The 20,285-nt window shown below is 49.8% G+C and overlaps 1 protein-coding gene across 2 annotated transcripts in view; it reads left to right on the top strand.

Annotated features, from left to right (window-relative positions):
- The first annotated feature begins 370 nt into the window (after positions 1 to 370).
- The window catches only part of LOC129858923 (LIM domain and actin-binding protein 1-like), an 84,119-nt gene continuing 64,204 nt past the window's right edge, over positions 371 to 20,285 (top strand). For both annotated transcript variants that reach the window (XM_055928159.1, XM_055928158.1), the window contains exon 1: positions 371 to 675. In XM_055928159.1, coding sequence (XP_055784134.1) covers positions 509 to 675 — 167 coding nt within the window. In that variant the 5' untranslated portion in view covers positions 371 to 508. The remainder of the gene's footprint in view (positions 676 to 20,285) is intronic.

The following is a 20,285-nucleotide window of genomic DNA, read 5'->3' as shown; positions in this document are numbered from 1 at the left end:
TCTCTCTTCTAATCTCTTCTAAACTTCTCTCTTCTAATCTCTTCTAATCTCCTCTCTTCTAATCTCTTCTAATCTCCTCTCTTCTAATCTCTTCTAATCTCCTCTCTTCTAATCTCCTCTCTTATAAACTCCTCTCTTCTAATATCTTCGCCTCTCTTCTAATCTCTTCTCTTCTCATCTCTTCGCCTCTCTTCTAATCTCCTCTCTTCTCTCTTTTAATCTCCTAATCTCTTCTCTCTCCTCTCTTCTTCTTTATCCTCGTCTAATCACTTAATCTCTTCTCTCTTTTCCTTTCCTCTCTTCTTCTTTCTCCTCTTCAGTCTTCCTTGCACTGTTACACTCTGTCTCCAATTGTGAAAACAATACAAAGAAGCTTCCCAGCCTCCCACAGGAGAAGTGTTTGTGTGTGTGTGTGTGTGTGTGTGTGTGTGTAAGGCTGGGATTGTCTGAGGGTCCCCCTAGCTGGCACTACCAGGGACCAAGATAGAATATGTGTCTACTGTAGACGATGTTATTGTGCTCCAGAGTGGCGCAGCGGTCTAAGGTACTCAGTGCTAGAGGCGTCACTACAGACCCTGGTTCGATTCCAGGCTGTATCACAACCGGCCGTGATCGGGAGTCCCATAGGGCGGCACACAATTGGTCCAGCGTCGTCCAGGTTGGGGTTTGGCCGAGGTAGGCTCTCATATTAAATCAGAATTTGTTCTTAACTGACTTGCCTAGTTAAATAAAGGTTATTTATCATTTTGTTTTCAATGGAGACGCTTGCCGTTTTGAGAATCAACACTATTTGTTTGATGCAGAACATATTATCACTGCAGGAAAATAAATCCCTTTGTTCATGCTATTGTTTTCTTGTTCTCAGCTAACCTCAGTAAGGACTGAGAGAAACCGAACCAGGCAGTAGCTTTACATGGACTTTATTGCCCTCTGCTGGTTATAATGAGCCATTACATTTTATTAAAGGCAAACGCGACATCAAGGCATGCAGAGGAGACTTCAGAGGGTAACACACAGAGGGTTCCCAGTCAAACGCGTTCATCTGTTCTCTACCACTGTCTAGAGACGGGAGGAGAAGAAAGGGGAGGGGTATTATGGTGAGAGGAGGAGTAGGGGACCGCTGTGAAGCAGGCAAGCATAACTCAGTACTTATAGGTCATGGATTTTTGGAGTCTTTTCAGAATAAGAGTCCCATCCCCTAAGCTTTGTAAATGAATAATTAGGGCAAAAGTGATGGGAAATGTGTAGAATTATCCATATATTATATACTAGTTATCATACAAAAAATTATTCAAGAATTTCTATAAAATATAATATGCGTTACTTTTTCAAGATGGTCTAATGTGTGTACTCCTATGAGTTATTGCGCAGTACATAATCGTCTGTAAGTTGTGTCACAGTAAACAAATCTAAAATAAATTAAAAGGGTTCTACTCCTGTTCTACTCAGGAGCACTTCTAGTTCACCCCCAGAATAAACCAGAAATAAACATGAAACTCCTGTCAATGTGGTGAAAGCCTATGTTCTATCAGTGGTTCAAATCAAATGTTTCCCCCATGTTTTAACTTCTAAGTGGTCTGTCTGTGAAATCATTGCTATAATATGGGGTCAATTTCACAACATATGCATTGAATCAAAATAAAATACATTGTGAACATGAAAAATAAAGTTGAGAATGTAAACATAATTTTTTATTTGATTTATTTCACCTTTATTTAACCAGATGAAGGAAAAAGGAAACCGCACACTGCTCTTGATAGTATCACCGATATTTAATAAGCTTTACGTATCGGCCTCACGGCCTTCCTCGGAGCTTTTGTGATTTTTTTTAATTTGCACCCTTATGTAGACCTGGCCCCACCCACATCCTTTCTACACATTGAAGGGGGTTGGAGGCAAAGGAAAAACAAAGAAGTACTATCAAGTATAACAATATGCATTTCATAAATATTACAAAAGTGTATAAATAAGGCGTATTGAACACGTCTGTAAAATCTCAATGAGGACATAGCAAGTTTTCATTAGTCATTGAGTACATCATATGAAAAACGTCAGAATAATCTACAAGAGACACATATTTCATGTTCCAATTCACAGCATAACATACATAGGCATTTCATTATTAAGTCCTTTAGGAAATAATGTCTGGAGGGTGAAAATCCCTAAAACATTCTCTTTTACTCAGAGTATTATTAATATCACCTCCCCTGTCTGATATCTTAACTTTCTCTATGCCACAAAATCTAAAGGTGGAAATGTCATGCTTCAGGTCATTAAAATGTACAGCGACTGGATAATCCCTGACGTTTCTCCTGATTTTTATGTTCCCTAATTGTCTGTTTGAGAGAGCGGGTGGTTTTACCGACATAACAGAGCCCACATGGACATTTAATCGTGTAAATAACATGGGTGGTGGAACACGTAATAATGTCATTTATTTGGAACCGTTTTCCTGTGTGTGGGTGACAGAAATATTCACACTTCATATTGTTGCACTGTGCGCATCCTCTGCATCTATAGCTACCATTTGGTAGAGGGCGTAAAAGAGCTTGGCTGATTTTCTTTTCTGGCTGGCAGTTGGCATGAACCAATTTATCGCGTAAATTGCGACCTCTCCTATACACAATACCTGGTGGATATTTACATTCAGCCGGCAAAGCTGGGTCCGATGATAAAATATGCCAGTGTTTCTTGACCACATCTCCCCCTTTTGGCGAATTCAAAGTATATGTAGTTGTGAACATTACGGAGTGTCCTGTAGCTTTAGCGGGTCTTTTTTGTAGCAGTTCATCTCGTGTTTTTTCCAATGCCAAATTATGAGCTTCATCCACACATTGTGACGAATAGCCTCTTTTTAGAAACCTCATGTGCATCTCCGCTGCTGTTTCTAGATAGTCCTCTGTGGAGTGGCATATACGGCGCAGTCTAAAAAACTGGCTTCTCGGAAGTCCTCTTTTTAATGGCTCAGGGTGGAAGCTGTCACCCTGTAACAGAGTATTTCTGTCCGTTTCTTTTCTATACAGAGTTGTAAACAGGGTTCCATTTGATTAAGAAAATTAGCCAAGCCAGGCAGCATCATCAAGGGGGAGGCTTGCAAGCCGAAGATCACCATCCCAACCGTGAAGCACGGGGGTGGCAGCATCATCAAGGGGGAGGCTTGCAAGCCGAAGATCACCATCCCAACCGTGAAGCACGGGGGTGGCAGCATCATGTTGTGGGGGTGCTTTGCTGCAGGAGGGACTGGTGCACTTCACAAAATAGATGGCATCATGAGGCTGGAAAATTAGGTGGATATGTTGAAGCAACATCTGAAGACATCAGTCAGGAAGTTAAAGCTTGGTCGCAAATGGTCTTCCAAATGGACAATGACCCCAAGCATACTTCCAAAGTTGTGGCAAAATGGCTTAAGGACAACAAAGTCAAGGTATTGGAGTGGCCATCACAAAGCCCTGACCTCAATCCTATAGAAAATTTGTGGGTTGAACTGAAAAACCGTGTGTGAGCAAGGAGGCCAACAAACCTGACTTAGTTACACCAGCTCTGTCAGGAGGAATTGCCAAAATTCACCTAACTTATTGTGGGAAGCTTGTGGAAGGCTACGTGAAAAGTTTGACCCAAGTTAAACAATTTAAAGGCAATGCTACCAAATACTAATTGAGTGTATGTAAACTTCTGGCCCACTGGGAATGTGATGAAATAAATAAAAGCTGAAATAAATAATTCTCTCTACTATTATTCTGACATTTCACATTCTTAAAATAAAGTGGTGATCCTAACTGACCTAAACAGGGAATTTTTACTAGGATTAAATGTCAGGAATTGTGAAAAACAGAGTTTAAATGTATTTGGCTAAGGTGTACGTAAACTACCGACTTCAACTGTATATTTAGTTTGCCCGAGGTTCATACACCACATAGAGGAGAGTGATGGAATTACACCTTGAAACATGATGAACCTGTCTTGATTATAATCCAAGTCTGTAGGTCAACATCTAGGGTGAGAGCAGACTGAGGAGAATGTGGACATCTAGGGTGAGAGCAGACAGGGGAGAATGTGGACATCTAGGGTGAGAGCAGACTGAGGAGAATGTGGACATCTAGGGTGAGAGCAGACTGGGGAGAATGTGGACATCTAGGGTGAGAGCAGACTGGAGAGAATGTGGACATCTAGGGTGAGAGCAGACTGAGGAGAATGTGGACATCTAGGGTGAGAGCAGACAGGGGAGAATGTGGACATCTAGGGTGAGAGCAGACTGGAGAGAATGTGGACATCTAGGGTGAGAGCAGACTGAGGAGAATGTGGACATCTAGGGTGAGACGAGACTGAGGAGAATGTGGACATCTAGGGTGAGAGCAGACAGGAGAATGTGGACATCTAGGGTGAGAGCAGACTGGGGAGAATGTGGACATCTAGGGTGAGAGCAGACTGGGGAGAATGTGGACATCTAGGGTGAGAGCAGACTGAGGAGAATGTGGACATCTAGGGTGAGCGCAGACTGAGGAGAATGTGGACATCTAGGGTGAGAGCAGACTGGGGAGAATGTGGACATCTAGGGTGAGAGCAGACTGAGGAGAATGTGGATATCTAGGGGGAGAGCAGACTGAGGAGAATGTGGACATCTAGGGTGAGAGCAGACTGAGGAGAATGTGGACATCTAGGGTGAGAGCAGACTGAGGAGAATGTGGACATCTAGGGTGAGAGCAGACAGGAGAATGTGGACATCTAGGGTGAGAGCAGACTGGGGAGAATGTGGACATCTAGGGTGAGAGCAGACAGGAGAATGTGCACATCTAGGGTGAGAGCAGACTGAGGAGAATGTGGACATCTAGGGTGAGAGCAGACTGAGGAGAATGTGGACATCTAGGGTGAGAGCAGACAGGAGAATGTGGACATCTAGGGTGAGAGCAGACTGGGGAGAATGTGGACATCTAGGGTGAGACGAGACTGAGGAGAATGTGGACATCTAGGGTGAGAGCAGACTGAGGAGAATGTGGACATCTAGGGTGAGAGCAGACTGAGGATAATGTGGACATCTAGGGTGAGAGCAGACTGGGGATAATGTGGACATCTAGGGTGAGAGCAGACAGGAGAATGTGGACATCTAGGGTGAGAGCAGACTGGGGAGAATGTGGACATCTAGGGTGAGAGCAGACTGGAGAGAATGTGGACATGTAGGGTGAGAGCAGACTGAGGAGAATGTGGACATCTAGGGTGAGAGCAGACAGGGGAGAATGTGGACATCTAGGGTGAGAGCAGACTGGAGAGAATGTGGACATCTAGGGTGAGAGCAGACTGAGGAGAATGTGGACATCTAGGGTGAGACGAGACTGAGGAGAATGTGGACATCTAGGGTGAGAGCAGACTGAGGAGAATGTGGACATCTAGGGTGAGAGCAGACTGAGGAGAATGTGGACATCTAGGGTGAGAGCAGACTGGGGAGAATGTGGACATCTAGGGTGAGAGCAGACTGGGGAGAATGTGGACATCTAGGGTGAGAGCAGACTGAGGAGAATGTGGACATCTAGGGTGAGAGCAGACTGAGGAGAATGTGGACATCTAGGGTGAGAGCAGACTGAGGAGAATGTGGACATCTAGGGTGAGAGCAGACTGAGGAGAATGTGGACATCTAGGGTGAGAGCAGACAGGAGAATGTGGACATCTAGGGTGAGAGCAGACAGGAGAATGTGGACATCTAGGGTGAGAGCAGACAGGAGAATGTGGACATCTAGGGTGAGAGCAGACTGAGGAGAATGTGGACATCTAGGGTGAGAGCAGACTGAGGAGAATGTGGACATCTAGGGTGAGAGCAGACTGAGGAGAATGTGGACATCTAGGGTGAGAGCAGACTGAGGAGAATGTGGACATCTAGGGTGAGACCAGACTGGGGAGAATGTGGACATCTAGGGTGAGAGCAGACTGAGGAGAATGTGGACATCTAGGGTGAGACCAGACTGAGGAGAATGTGGACATCTAGGGTGAGAGCAGACTGGGGAGAATGTGGACATCTAGGGTGAGAGCAGACTGAGGAGAATGTGGACATCTAGGGTGAGAGCAGACAGGAGAATGTGGACATCTAGGGTGAGAGCAGACAGGAGAATGTGGACATCTAGGGTGAGAGCAGACTGAGGAGAATGTGGACATCTAGGGTGAGAGCAGACTGAGGAGAATGTGGACATCTAGGGTGAGAGCAGACTGAGGAGAATGTGGACATCTAGGGTGAGAGCAGACTGGGGAGAATGTGGACATCTAGGGTGAGAGCAGACTGGGGAGAATGTGGACATCTAGGGTGAGAGCAGACTGGGGAGAATGTGGACATCTAGGGTGAGAGCAGACTGGGGAGAATGTGGACATCTAGGGTGAGAGCAGACAGGAGAATGTGGACATCTAGGGTAAGAGCAGACTGAGGAGAATGTGGACATCTAGGGTGAGAGCAGACTGAGGAGAATGTGGACATCTAGGGTGAGAGCAGACAGGAGAATGTGGACATCTAGGGTGAGAGCAGACTGGGGAGAATGTGGACATCTAGGTTGAGACGAGACTGAGGAGAATGTGGACATCTAGGGTGAGAGCAGACTGAGGAGAATGTGGACATCTAGGGTGAGAGCAGACTGAGGAGAATGTGGACATCTAGGGTGAGAGCAGACAGGAGAATGTGGACATCTAGGGTGAGAGCAGACTGAGGAGAATGTGGACATCTAGGGTGAGACCAGACTGGGGAGAATGTGGACATCTAGGGTGAGAGCAGACTGAGGAGAATGTGGACATCTAGGGTGAGACCAGACTGAGGAGAATGTGGACATCTAGGGTGAGAGCAGACTGGGGAGAATGTGGACATCTAGGGTGAGAGCAGACTGAGGAGAATGTGGACATCTAGGGTGAGAGCAGACAAGAGAATGTGGACATCTAGGGTGAGAGCAGACAGGAGAATGTGGACATCTAGGGTGAGAGCAGACTGAGGAGAATGTGGACATCTAGGGTGAGAGCAGACTGAGGAGAATGTGGACATCTAGGGTGAGAGCAGACTGAGGAGAATGTGGACATCTAGGGTGAGAGCAGACTGGGGAGAATGTGGACATCTAGGGTGAGAGCAGACTGCGGAGAATGTGGACATCTAGGGTGAGAGCAGACTGGGGAGAATGTGGACATCTAGGGTGAGAGCAGACTGGGGAGAATGTGGACATCTAGGGTGAGAGCAGACAGGAGAATGTGGACATCTAGGGTAAGAGCAGACTGAGGAGAATGTGGACATCTAGGGTGAGAGCAGACTGAGGAGAATGTGGACATCTAGGGTGAGAGCAGACAGGAGAATGTGGACATCTAGGGTGAGAGCAGACTGGGGAGAATGTGGACATCTAGGTTGAGACGAGACTGAGGAAAATGTGGACATCTAGGGTGAGAGCAGACTGAGGAGAATGTGGACATCTAGGGTGAGAGCAGACTGAGGAGAATGTGGACGTCTAGGGTGAGAGCAGACTGGGGAGAATGTGGACATCTAGGGTGAGAGCAGACAGGAGAATGTGGACATCTAGGGTGAGAGCAGACTGAGGAGAATGTGGACATCTAGGGTGAGAGCAGACAGGAGAATGTGGACATCTAGGGTGAGAGCAGACTGGGGAGAATGTGGACATCTAGGGTGAGAGCAGACTGGGGAGAATGTGGACATCTAGGGTGAGAGCAGACTGAGGAGAATGTGGACATCTAGGGTGAGAGCAGACTGAGGAGAATGTGGACATCTAGGGTGAGAGCAGACTGAGGAGGATGTGGACATCTAGGGTGAGAGCAGACTGAGGAGAATGTGGACATCTAGGGTGAGAGCAGACTGAGGAGAATGTGGACATCTAGGGTGAGAGCAGACAGGAGAATGTGGACATCTAGGGTGAGAGCAGACAGGAGAATGTGGACATCTAGGGTGAGAGCAGACTGAGGAGAATGTGGACATCTAGGGTGAGAGCAGACTGAGGAGAATGTGGACATCTAGGGTGAGAGCAGACTTTGGAGAATGTGGACATCTAGGGTGAGAGCAGACTGGGGAGAATGTGGACATCTAGGGTGAGACCAGACCGGGGAGAATGTGGACATCTAGGGTGAGACCAGACTGAGGAGAATGTGGACATCTAGGGTGAGAGCAGACTGGGGAGAATGTGGACATCTAGGGTGAGAGCAGACTGAGGAGAATGTGGACATCTAGGGTGAGAGCAGACTGGGGAGAATGTGGACATCTAGGGTGAGAGCAGACAGGAGAATGTGGACATCTAGGGTGAGACCAGACTGAGGAGAATGTGGATATCTAGGGTGAGAGCAGACAGGAGAATGTGGACATCTAGGGTGAGAGCAGACTGAGGAGAATGTGGACATCTAGGGTGAGAGCAGACAGGAGAATGTGGACATCTAGGGTGAGAGCAGACTGGGGAGAATGTGGACATCTAGGGTGAGAGCAGACTGGGGAGAATGTGGACATCTAGGGTGAGAGCAGACTGGGGAGAATGTGGACATCTAGGGTGAGAGCAGACTGGGGAGAATGTGGACATCTAGGTTGAGAGCAGACTGGGGAGAATGTGGACATCTAGGGTGAGAGCAGACTGAGGAGAATGTGGACATCTAGGGTGAGAGCAGACTGAGGAGAATGTGGACATCTAGGGTGAGAGCAGACTGAGGAGAATGTGGACATCTAGGGTGAGAGCAGATTGAGGAGAATGTGGACATCTAGGGTGAGAGCAGACTGAGGAGAATGTGGACATCTAGGGTGAGAGCAGACTGGGGAGAATGTGGACATCTAGGGTGAGAGCAGACTGGGGAGAATGTGGACATTTAGGGTGAGAGCAGACTGGGGAGAATGTGGACATCTAGGGTGAGAGCAGACTGGGGAGAATGTGGACATCTAGGGTGAGAGCAGACTGGGGAGAATGTGGACATCTAGGGTGAGAGCAGACAGGAGAATGTGGACATCTAGGGTGAGAGCAGACTGAGGAGAATGTGGACATCTAGGGTGAGAGCAGACTGAGGAGAATGTGGACATCTAGAGTGAGACCAGACTGAGGAGAATGTGGACATCTAGGGTGAGAGCAGACTGGGGAGAATGTGGACATCTAGGGTGAGAGCAGACTGAGGAGAATGTGGACATCTAGGGTGAGACCAGACTGAGGAGAATGTGGACATCTAGGGTGAGAGCAGACTGGGGAGAATGTGGACATCTAGGGTGAGAGCAGACTGAGGAGAATGTGGACATCTAGGGTGAGAGCAGACAGGAGAATGTGGACATCTAGGGTGAGAGCAGACAGGAGAATGTGGACATCTAGGGTGAGAGCAGACTGAGGAGAATGTGGACATCTAGGGTGAGAGCAGACTGAGGAGAATGTGGACATCTAGGGTGAGAGCAGACAGGAGAATGTGGACATCTAGGGTGAGAGCAGACTGAGGAGAATGTGGACATCTAGGGTGAGAGCAGACTGAGGAGAATGTGGACATCTAGGGTGAGAGCAGACTGGGGAGAATGTGGACATCTAGGGTGAGAGCAGACTGGGGAGAATGTGGACATCTAGGGTGAGAGCAGACTGGGGAGAATGTGGACATCTAAGGTGAGAGCAGACTGGGGAGAATGTGGACATCTAGGGTGAGAGCAGACAGGAGAATGTGGACATCTAGGGTGAGAGCAGACTGAGGAGAATGTGGACATCTAGGGTGAGAGCAGACTGAGGAGAATGTGGACATCTAGGGTGAGAGCAGACAGGAGAATGTGGACATCTAGGGTGAGAGCAGACTGGGGAGAATGTGGACATCTAGGGTGAGACGAGACTGAGGAGAATGTGGACATCTAGGGTGAGAGCAGACTGAGGAGAATGTGGACATCTAGGGTGAGAGCAGACTGAGGAGAATGTGGACATCTAGGGTGAGAGCAGACTGGGGAGAATGTGGACATCTAGGGTGAGAGCAGACAGGAGAATGTGGACATCTAGGGTGAGAGCAGACTGAGGAGAATGTGGACATCTAGGGTGAGAGCAGACTGAGGAGAATGTGGACATCTAGGGTGAGAGCAGACTGGGGAGAATGTGGACATCTAGGGTGAGAGCAGACAGGGGAGAATGTGGACATCTAGGGTGAGAGCAGACTGAGGAGAATGTGGACATCTAGGGTGAGAGCAGACTGAGGAGAATGTGGACATCTAGGGTGAGAGCAGACTGAGGAGAATGTGGACATCTAGGGTGAGAGCAGACTGAGGAGAATGTGGACATCTAGGGTGAGAGCAGACAGGAGAATGTGGACATCTAGGGTGAGAGCAGACAGGAGAATGTGGACATCTAGGGTGAGAGCAGACAGGAGAATGTGGACATGTAGGGTGAGAGCAGACTGAGGAGAATGTGGACATCTAGGGTGAGAGCAGACTGAGGAGAATGTGGACATCTAGGGTGAGAGCAGACTGGGGAGAATGTGGACATCTAGGGTGAGAGCAGACTGGGGAGAATGTGGACATCTAGGGTGAGACCAGACTGGGGAGAATGTGGACATCTAGGGTGAGAGCAGACTGGGGAGAATGTGGACATCTAGGGTGAGAGCAGACTGAGGAGAATGTGGACATCTATGGTGAGAGCAGACTGAGGAGAATGTGGACATCTATGGTGAGAGCAGACAGGAGAATGTGGACATCTAGGGTGAGAGCAGACTGGGGAGAATGTGGACATCTAGGGTGAGAGCAGACTGAGGAGAATGTGGACATCTAGGGTGAGAGCAGACTGAGGAGAATGTGGACATCTAGGGTGAGAGCAGACTGAGGAGAATGTGGACATCTAGGGTGAGACCAGACTGAGGAGAATGTGGACATCTAGGGTGAGAGCAGACTGGGGAGAATGTGGACATCTAGGGTGAGAGCAGACTGAGGAGAATGTGGACATCTAGGGTGAGACCAGACTGAGGAGAATGTGGACATCTAGGGTGAGAGCAGACTGGGGAGAATGTGGACATCTAGGGTGAGAGCAGACTGAGGAGAATGTGGACATCTAGGGTGAGAGCAGACAGGAGAATGTGGACATCTAGGGTGAGAGCAGACAGGAGAATGTGGACATCTAGGGTGAGAGCAGACTGAGGAGAATGTGGACATCTAGGGTGAGAGCAGACTGAGGAGAATGTGGACATCTAGGGTGAGAGCAGACAGGAGAATGTGGACATCTAGGGTGAGAGCAGACTGAGGAGAATGTGGACATCTAGGGTGAGAGCAGACTGAGGAGAATGTGGACATCTAGGGTGAGAGCAGACTGGGGAGAATGTGGACATCTAGGGTGAGAGCAGACTGGGGAGAATGTGGACATCTAGGGTGAGAGCAGACTGGGGAGAATGTGGACATCTAGGGTGAGAGCAGACTGGGGAGAATGTGGACATCTAGGGTGAGAGCAGACAGGAGAATGTGGACATCTAGGGTGAGAGCAGACTGAGGAGAATGTGGACATCTAGGGTGAGAGCAGACTGAGGAGAATGTGGACATCTAGGGTGAGAGCAGACAGGAGAATGTGGACATCTAGGGTGAGAGCAGACTGGGGAGAATGTGGACATCTAGGGTGAGACGAGACTGAGGAGAATGTGGACATCTAGGGTGAGAGCAGACTGAGGAGAATGTGGACATCTAGGGTGAGAGCAGAACGAGGAGAATGTGGACATCTAGGGTGAGAGCAGACTGGGGAGAATGTGGACATCTAGGGTGAGAGCAGACAGGAGAATGTGGACATCTAGGGTGAGAGCAGACTGAGGAGAATGTGGACATCTAGGGTGAGAGCAGACTGAGGAGAATGTGGACATCTAGGGTGAGAGCAGACTGGGGAGAATGTGGACATCTAGGGTGAGAGCAGACAGGGGAGAATGTGGACATCTAGGGTGAGAGCAGACTGAGGAGAATGTGGACATCTAGGGTGAAAGCAGACTGAGGAGAATGTGGACATCTAGGGTGAGAGCAGACTGAGGAGAATGTGGACATCTAGGGTGAGAGCAGACTGAGGAGAATGTGGACATCTAGGGTGAGAGCAGACAGGAGAATGTGGACATCTAGGGTGAGAGCAGACAGGAGAATGTGGACATCTAGGGTGAGAGCAGACAGGAGAATGTGGACATGTAGGGTGAGAGCAGACTGAGGAGAATGTGGACATCTAGGGTGAGAGCAGACTGAGGAGAATGTGGACATCTAGGGTGAGAGCAGACTGGGGAGAATGTGGACATCTAGGGTGAGAGCAGACTGGGGAGAATGTGGACATCTAGGGTGAGACCAGACTGGGGAGAATGTGGACATCTAGGGTGAGAGCAGACTGGGGAGAATGTGGACATCTAGGGTGAGAGCAGACTGAGGAGAATGTGGACATCTATGGTGAGAGCAGACTGAGGAGAATGTGGACATCTATGGTGAGAGCAGACAGGAGAATGTGGACATCTAGGGTGAGACCAGACTGAGGAGAATGTGGATATCTAGGGTGAGAGCAGACAGGAGAATGTGGACATCTAGGGTGAGAGCAGACTGAGGAGAATGTGGACATCTAGGGTGAGAGCAGACAGGAGAATGTGGACATCTAGGGTGAGAGCAGAGTGAGGAGAATGTGGACATCTAGGGTGAGAGCAGACAGGAGAATGTGGACATCTAGGGTGAGAGCAGACTGAGGAGAATGTGGACATCTAGGGTGAGAGCAGACTGAGGAGAATGTGGACATCTAGGGTGAGAGCAGAGAGGAGAATGTGGACATCTAGGGTGAGAGCAGACAGGAGAATGTGGACATCTAGGGTGAGAGCAGACAGGAGAATGTGGACATCTAGGGTGAGAGCAGACAGGAGAATGTGGACATGTAGGGTGAGAGCAGACTGAGGAGAATGTGGACATCTAGGGTGAGAGCAGACTGAGGAGAATGTGGACATCTAGGGTGAGAGCAGACTGGGGAGAATGTGGACATCTAGGGTGAGAGCAGACTGGGGAGAATGTGGACATCTAGGGTGAGACCAGACTGGGGAGAATGTGGACATCTAGGGTGAGAGCAGACTGGGGAGAATGTGGACATCTAGGGTGAGAGCAGACTGAGGAGAATGTGGACATCTAGGGTGAGAGCAGACTGAGGAGAATGTGGACATCTAGGGTGAGAGCAGACAGAAGAATGTGGACATCTAGGGTGAGAGCAGACAGAAGAATGTGGACATCTAGGGTGAGAGCAGACTGGGGAGAATGTGGACATCTAGGGTGAGAGCAGACTGAGGAGAATGTGGACATCTAGGGTGAGAGCAGACTGGGGAGAATGTGGACATCTAGGGTGAGAGCAGGCTGAGGAGAATGTGGACATCTAGGGTGAGAGCAGACAGGAGAATGTGGACATCTAGGGTGAGAGCAGACAGGAGAATGTGGACATCTAGGGTGAGAGCAGACTGAAGAGAATGTGGACATCTAGGGTGAGAGCAGACTGAGGAGAATGTGGACATCTAGGGTGAGAGCAGACAGGAGAATGTGGACATCTAGGGTGAGAGCAGACTGAGGAGAATGTGGACATCTAGGGTGAGAGCAGACTGAGGAGAATGTGGACATCTAGGGTGAGAGCAGACTGGGGAGAATGTGGACATCTAGGGTGAGAGCAGACAGGGGAGAATGTGGACATCTAGGGTGAGAGCAGACTGAGGAGAATGTGGACATCTAGGGTGAAAGCAGACTGAGGAGAATGTGGACATCTAGGGTGAGAGCAGACTGAGGAGAATGTGGACATCTAGGGTGAGAGCAGACTGAGGAGAATGTGGACATCTAGGGTGAGAGCAGACAGGAGAATGTGGACATCTAGGGTGAGAGCAGACAGGAGAATGTGGACATCTAGGGTGAGAGCAGACAGGAGAATGTGGACATGTAGGGTGAGAGCAGACTGAGGAGAATGTGGACATCTAGGGTGAGAGCAGACTGAGGAGAATGTGGACATCTAGGGTGAGAGCAGACTGGGGAGAATGTGGACATCTAGGGTGAGAGCAGACTGGGGAGAATGTGGACATCTAGGGTGAGACCAGACTGGGGAGAATGTGGACATCTAGGGTGAGAGCAGACTGGGGAGAATGTGGACATCTAGGGTGAGAGCAGACTGAGGAGAATGTGGACATCTATGGTGAGAGCAGACTGAGGAGAATGTGGACATCTATGGTGAGAGCAGACAGGAGAATGTGGACATCTAGGGTGAGACCAGACTGAGGAGAATGTGGATATCTAGGGTGAGAGCAGACAGGAGAATGTGGACATCTAGGGTGAGAGCAGACTGAGGAGAATGTGGACATCTAGGGTGAGAGCAGACAGGAGAATGTGGACATCTAGGGTGAGAGCAGAGTGAGAAGAATGTGGACATCTAGGGTGAGAGCAGACAGGAGAATGTGGACATCTAGGGTGAGAGCAGACTGAGGAGAATGTGGACATCTAGGGTGAGAGCAGACTGAGGAGAATGTGGACATCTAGGGTGAGAGCAGAGAGGAGAATGTGGACATCTAGGGTGAGAGCAGACAGGAGAATGTGGACATCTAGGGTGAGAGCAGACAGGAGAATGTGGACATCTAGGGTGAGAGCAGACAGGAGAATGTGGACATGTAGGGTGAGAGCAGACTGAGGAGAATGTGGACATCTAGGGTGAGAGCAGACTGAGGAGAATGTGGACATCTAGGGTGAGAGCAGACTGGGGAGAATGTGGACATCTAGGGTGAGAGCAGACTGGGGAGAATGTGGACATCTAGGGTGAGACCAGACTGGGGAGAATGTGGACATCTAGGGTGAGAGCAGACTGGGGAGAATGTGGACATCTAGGGTGAGAGCAGACTGAGGAGAATGTGGACATCTAGGGTGAGAGCAGACAGAAGAATGTGGACATCTAGGGTGAGAGCAGACAGAAGAATGTGGACATCTAGGGTGAGAGCAGACTGGGGAGAATGTGGACATCTAGGGTGAGAGCAGACTGAGGAGAATGTGGACATCTAGGGTGAGAGCAGACTGGGGAGAATGTGGACATCTAGGGTGAGAGCAGGCTGAGGAGAATGTGGACATCTAGGGTGAGAGCAGACAGGAGAATGTGGACATCTAGGGTGAGAGCAGACAGGAGAATGTGGACATCTAGGGTGAGAGCAGACTGAGGAGAATGTGGACATCTAGGGTGAGAGCAGACTGAGGAGAATGTGGACATCTAGGGTGAGAGCAGACAGGAGAATGTGGACATCTAGGGTGAGAGCAGACTGAGGAGAATGTGGACATCTAGGGTGAGAGCAGACTGAGGAGAATGTGGACATCTAGGGTGAGAGCAGACTGGGGAGAATGTGGACATCTAGGGTGAGAGCAGACTGGGGAGAATGTGGACATCTAGGGTGAGAGCAGACTGGGGAGAATGTGGACATCTAGGGTGAGAGCAGACTGGGGAGAATGTGGACATCTAGGGTGAGAGCAGACAGGAGAATGTGGACATCTAGGGTGAGAGCAGACTGAGGAGAATGTGGACATCTAGGGTGAGAGCAGACTTAGGAGAATGTGGACATCTAGGGTGAGAGCAGACAGGAGAATGTGGACATCTAGGGTGAGAGCAGACTGGGGAGAATGTGGACATCTAGGGTGAGAGCAGACTGAGGAGAATGTGGACATCTAGGGTGAGAGCAGACTGAGGAGAATGTGGACATCTAGGGTGAGAGCAGACTGAAGAGAATGTGGACATCTAGGGTGAGAGCAGACAGGAGAATGTGGACATCTAGGGTGAGAGCAGACTGAAGAGAATGTGGACATCTAGGGTGAGAGCAGACTGAGGAGAATGTGGACATCTAGGGTGAGAGCAGACAGGAGAATGTGGACATCTAGGGTGAGAGCAGACTGAGGAGAATGTGGACATCTAGGGTGAGAGCAGACTGAGGAGAATGTGGACATCTAGGGTGAGAGCAGACTGGGGAGAATGTGGACATCTAGGGTGAGAGCAGACAGGGGAGAATGTGGACATCTAGGGTGAGAGCAGACTGAGGAGAATGTGGACATCTAGGGTGAAAGCAGACTGAGGAGAATGTGGACATCTAGGGTGAGAGCAGACTGAGGAGAATGTGGACATCTAGGGTGAGAGCAGACTGAGGAGAATGTGGACATCTAGGGTGAGAGCAGACAGGAGAATGTGGACATCTAGGGTGAGAGCAGACAGGAGAATGTGGACATCTAGGGTGAGAGCAGACAGGAGAATGTGGACATGTAGGGTGAGAGCAGACTGAGGAGAATGTGGACATCTAGGGTGAGAGCAGACTGAGGAGAATGTGGACATCTAGGGTGAGAGCAGACTGGGGAGAATGTGGACATCTAGGGTGAGAGCAGACTGGGGAGAATGTGGACATCTAGGGTGAGACCAGACTGGGGAGAATGTGGACATCTAGGGTGAGAGCAGACTGGGGAGAATGTGGACATCTAGGGTGAGAGCAGACTGAGGAGAATGTGGACATCTATGGTGAGAGCAGACTGAGGAGAATGTGGACATCTATGGTGAGAGCAGACAGGAGAATGTGGACATCTAGGGTGAGACCAGACTGAGGAGAATGTGGATATCTAGGGTGAGAGCAGACAGGAGAATGTGGACATCTAGGGTGAGAGCAGACTGAGGAGAATGTGGACATCTAGGGTGAGAGCAGACAGGAGAATGTGGACATCTAGGGTGAGAGCAGAGTGAGGAGAATGTGGACATCTAGGGTGAGAGCAGACAGGAGAATGTGGACATCTAGGGTGAGAGCAGACTGAGGAGAATGTGGACATCTAGGGTGAGAGCAGAGAGGAGAATGTGGACATCTAGGGTGAGAGCAGACAGGAGAATGTGGACATCTAGGGTGAGAGCAGACAGGAGAATGTGGACATCTAGGGTGAGAGCAGACAGGAGAATGTGGACATGTAGGGTGAGAGCAGACTGAGGAGAATGTGGACATCTAGGGTGAGAGCAGACTGAGGAGAATGTGGACATCTAGGGTGAGAGCAGACTGGGGAGAATGTGGACATCTAGGGTGAGAGCAGACTGGGGAGAATGTGGACATCTAGGGTGAGACCAGACTGGGGAGAATGTGGACATCTAGGGTGAGAGCAGACTGGGGAGAATGTGGACATCTAGGGTGAGAGCAGACTGAGGAGAATGTGGACATCTAGGGTGAGAGCAGACTGAGGAGAATGTGGACATCTAGGGTGAGAGCAGACAGAAGAATGTGGACATCTAGGGTGAGAGCAGACAGAAGAATGTGGACATCTAGGGTGAGAGCAGACTGGGGAGAATGTGGACATCTAGGGTGAGAGCAGACTGAGGAGAATGTGGACATCTAGGGTGAGAGCAGACTGGGGAGAATGTGGACATCTAGGGTGAGAGCAGGCTGAGGAGAATGTGGACATCTAGGGTGAGAGCAGACAGGAGAATGTGGACATCTAGGGTGAGAGCAGACAGGAGAATGTGGACATCTAGGGTGAGAGCAGACTGAGGAGAATGTGGACATCTAGGGTGAGAGCAGACTGAGGAGAATGTGGACATCTAGGGTGAGAGCAGACAGGAGAATGTGGACATCTAGGGTGAGAGCAGACTGAGGAGAATGTGGACATCTAGGGTGAGAGCAGACTGAGGAGAATGTGGACATCTAGGGTGAGAGCAGACTGGGGAGAATGTGGACATCTAGGGTGAGAGCAGACTGGGGAGAATGTGGACATCTAGGGTGAGAGCAGACTGGGGAGAATGTGGACATCTAGGGTGAGAGCAGACTGGGGAGAATGTGGACATCTAGGGTGAGAGCAGACAGGAGAATGTGGACATCTAGGGTGAGAGCAGACTGAGGAGAATGTGGACATCTAGGGTGAGAGCAGACTTAGGAGAATGTGGACATCTAGGGTGAGAGCAGACAGGAGAATGTGGACATCTAGGGTGAGAGCAGACTGGGGAGAATGTGGACATCTAGGGTGAGAGCAGACTGAGGAGAATGTGGACATCTAGGGTGAGAGCAGACTGAGGAGAATGTGGACATCTAGGGTGAGAGCAGACTGGGGAGAATGTGGACATCTAGGGTGATAGCAGACAGGAGAATGTGGACATCTAGGGTGAGAGCAGACTGAGGAGAATGTGGACATCTAGGGTGAGAGCAGACAGGAGAATGTGGACATCTAGGGTGAGAGCAGACTGGGGAGAATGTGGACATCTAGGGTGATAGCAGACAGGAGAATGTGGACATCTAGGGTGAGAGCAGACTGAGGAGAATGTGGACATCTAGGGTGAGAGCAGACAGGAGAATGTGGACATCTAGGGTGAGAGCAGACTGGGGAGAATGTGGACATCTAGGGTGAGAGCAGACAGGGGAGAATGTAGACATCTAGGGTGAGAGCAGACTGAGGAGAATGTGGACATCTAGGGTGAGAGCAGACTGAGGAGAATGTGGACATCTAGGGTGAGAGCAGACTGAGGAGAATGTGGACATCTAGGGTGAGAGCAGACAGGAGAATGTGGACATCTAGGGTGAGAGCAGACTGGGGAGAATGTGGACATCTAGGGTGAGAGCAGACAGGAGAATGTGGACATCTAGGGTGAGAGCAGACAGGAGAATGTGGACATGTAGGGTGAGAGCAGACTGAGGAGAATGTGGACATCTAGGGTGAGAGCAGACTGAGGAGAATGTGGACATCTAGGGTGAGAGCAGACTGGGGAGAATGTGGACATCTAGGGTGAGAGCAGACTGGGGAGAATGTGGACATCTAGGGTGAGACCAGACTGGGGAGAATGTGGACATCTAGGGTGAGAGCAGACTGGGGAGAATGTGGACATCTAGGGTGAGAGCAGACTGAGGAGAATGTGGACATCTAGGGTGAGAGCAGACTGAGGAGAATGTGGACATCTAGGGTGAGAGCAGACAGGAGAATGTGGACATCTAGGGTGAGACCAGACTGAGGAGAATGTGGATATCTAGGGTGAGAGCAGACAGGAGAATGTGGACATCTAGGGTGAGAGCAGACTGAGGAGAATGTGGACATCTAGGGTGAGAGCAGACAGGAGAATGTGGACATCTAGGGTGAGAGCAGACTGAGGAGAATGTGGACATCTAGGGTGAGAGCAGACTGAGGAGAATGTGGACATCTAGGGTGAGAGCAGACAGGAGAATGTGGACATCTAGGGTGAGAGCAGACAGGAGAATGTGGACATCTAGGGTGAGAGCAGACAGGAGAATGTGGACATCTAGGGTGAGAATAGACTGGGGAGAATGTGGACATCTAGGGTGAGAGCAGACAGGAGAATGTGGACATCTAGGGTGAGAGCAGACAGGAGAATGTGGACATGTAGGGTGAGAGCAGACTGAGGAGAATGTGGACATCTAGGGTGAGAGCAGACTGAGGAGAATGTGGACATCTAGGGTGAGAGCAGACTGGGGAGAATGTGGACATCTAGGGTGAGAGCAGACTGGGGAGAATGTGGACATCTAGGGTGAGACCAGACTGGGGAGAATGTGGACATCTAGGGTGAGAGCAGACTGGGGAGAATGTGGACATCTAGGGTGAGAGCAGACTGAGGAGAATGTGGACATCTAGGGTGAGAGCAGACTGAGGAGAATGTGGACATCTAGGGTGAGAGCAGACAGAAGAATGTGGACATCTAGGGTGAGAGCAGACAGAAGAATGTGGACATCTAGGGTGAGAGCAGACTGGGGAGAATGTGGACATCTAGGGTGAGAGCAGACTGAGGAGAATGTGGACATCTAGGGTGAGAGCAGACTGGGGAGAATGTGGACATCTAGGGTGAGAGCAGGCTGAGGAGAATGTGGACATCTAGGGTGAGAGCAGACAGGAGAATGTGGACATCTAGGGTGAGAGCAGACAGGAGAATGTGGACATCTAGGGTGAGAGCAGACTGAGGAGAATGTGGACATCTAGGGTGAGAGCAGACTGAGGAGAATGTGGACATCTAGGGTGAGAGCAGACAGGAGAATGTGGACATCTAGGGTGAGAGCAGACTGAGGAGAATGTGGACATCTAGGGTGAGAGCAGACTGAGGAGAATGTGGACATCTAGGGTGAGAGCAGACTGGGGAGAATGTGGACATCTAGGGTGAGAGCAGACTGGGGAGAATGTGGACATCTAGGGTGAGAGCAGACTGGGGAGAATGTGGACATCTAGGGTGAGAGCAGACTGGGGAGAATGTGGACATCTAGGGTGAGAGCAGACAGGAGAATGTGGACATCTAGGGTGAGAGCAGACTGAGGAGAATGTGGACATCTAGGGTGAGAGCAGACTTAGGAGAATGTGGACATCTAGGGTGAGAGCAGACAGGAGAATGTGGACATCTAGGGTG

Source organism: Salvelinus fontinalis, chromosome 7 (assembly GCF_029448725.1).
Source record: "Salvelinus fontinalis isolate EN_2023a chromosome 7, ASM2944872v1, whole genome shotgun sequence".
NCBI lineage: Eukaryota > Metazoa > Chordata > Actinopteri > Salmoniformes > Salmonidae > Salvelinus > Salvelinus fontinalis.
The sequence above is the reverse complement of the archived record's forward strand: the minus strand, read 5'-3'. Positions and strand labels throughout refer to the sequence as shown.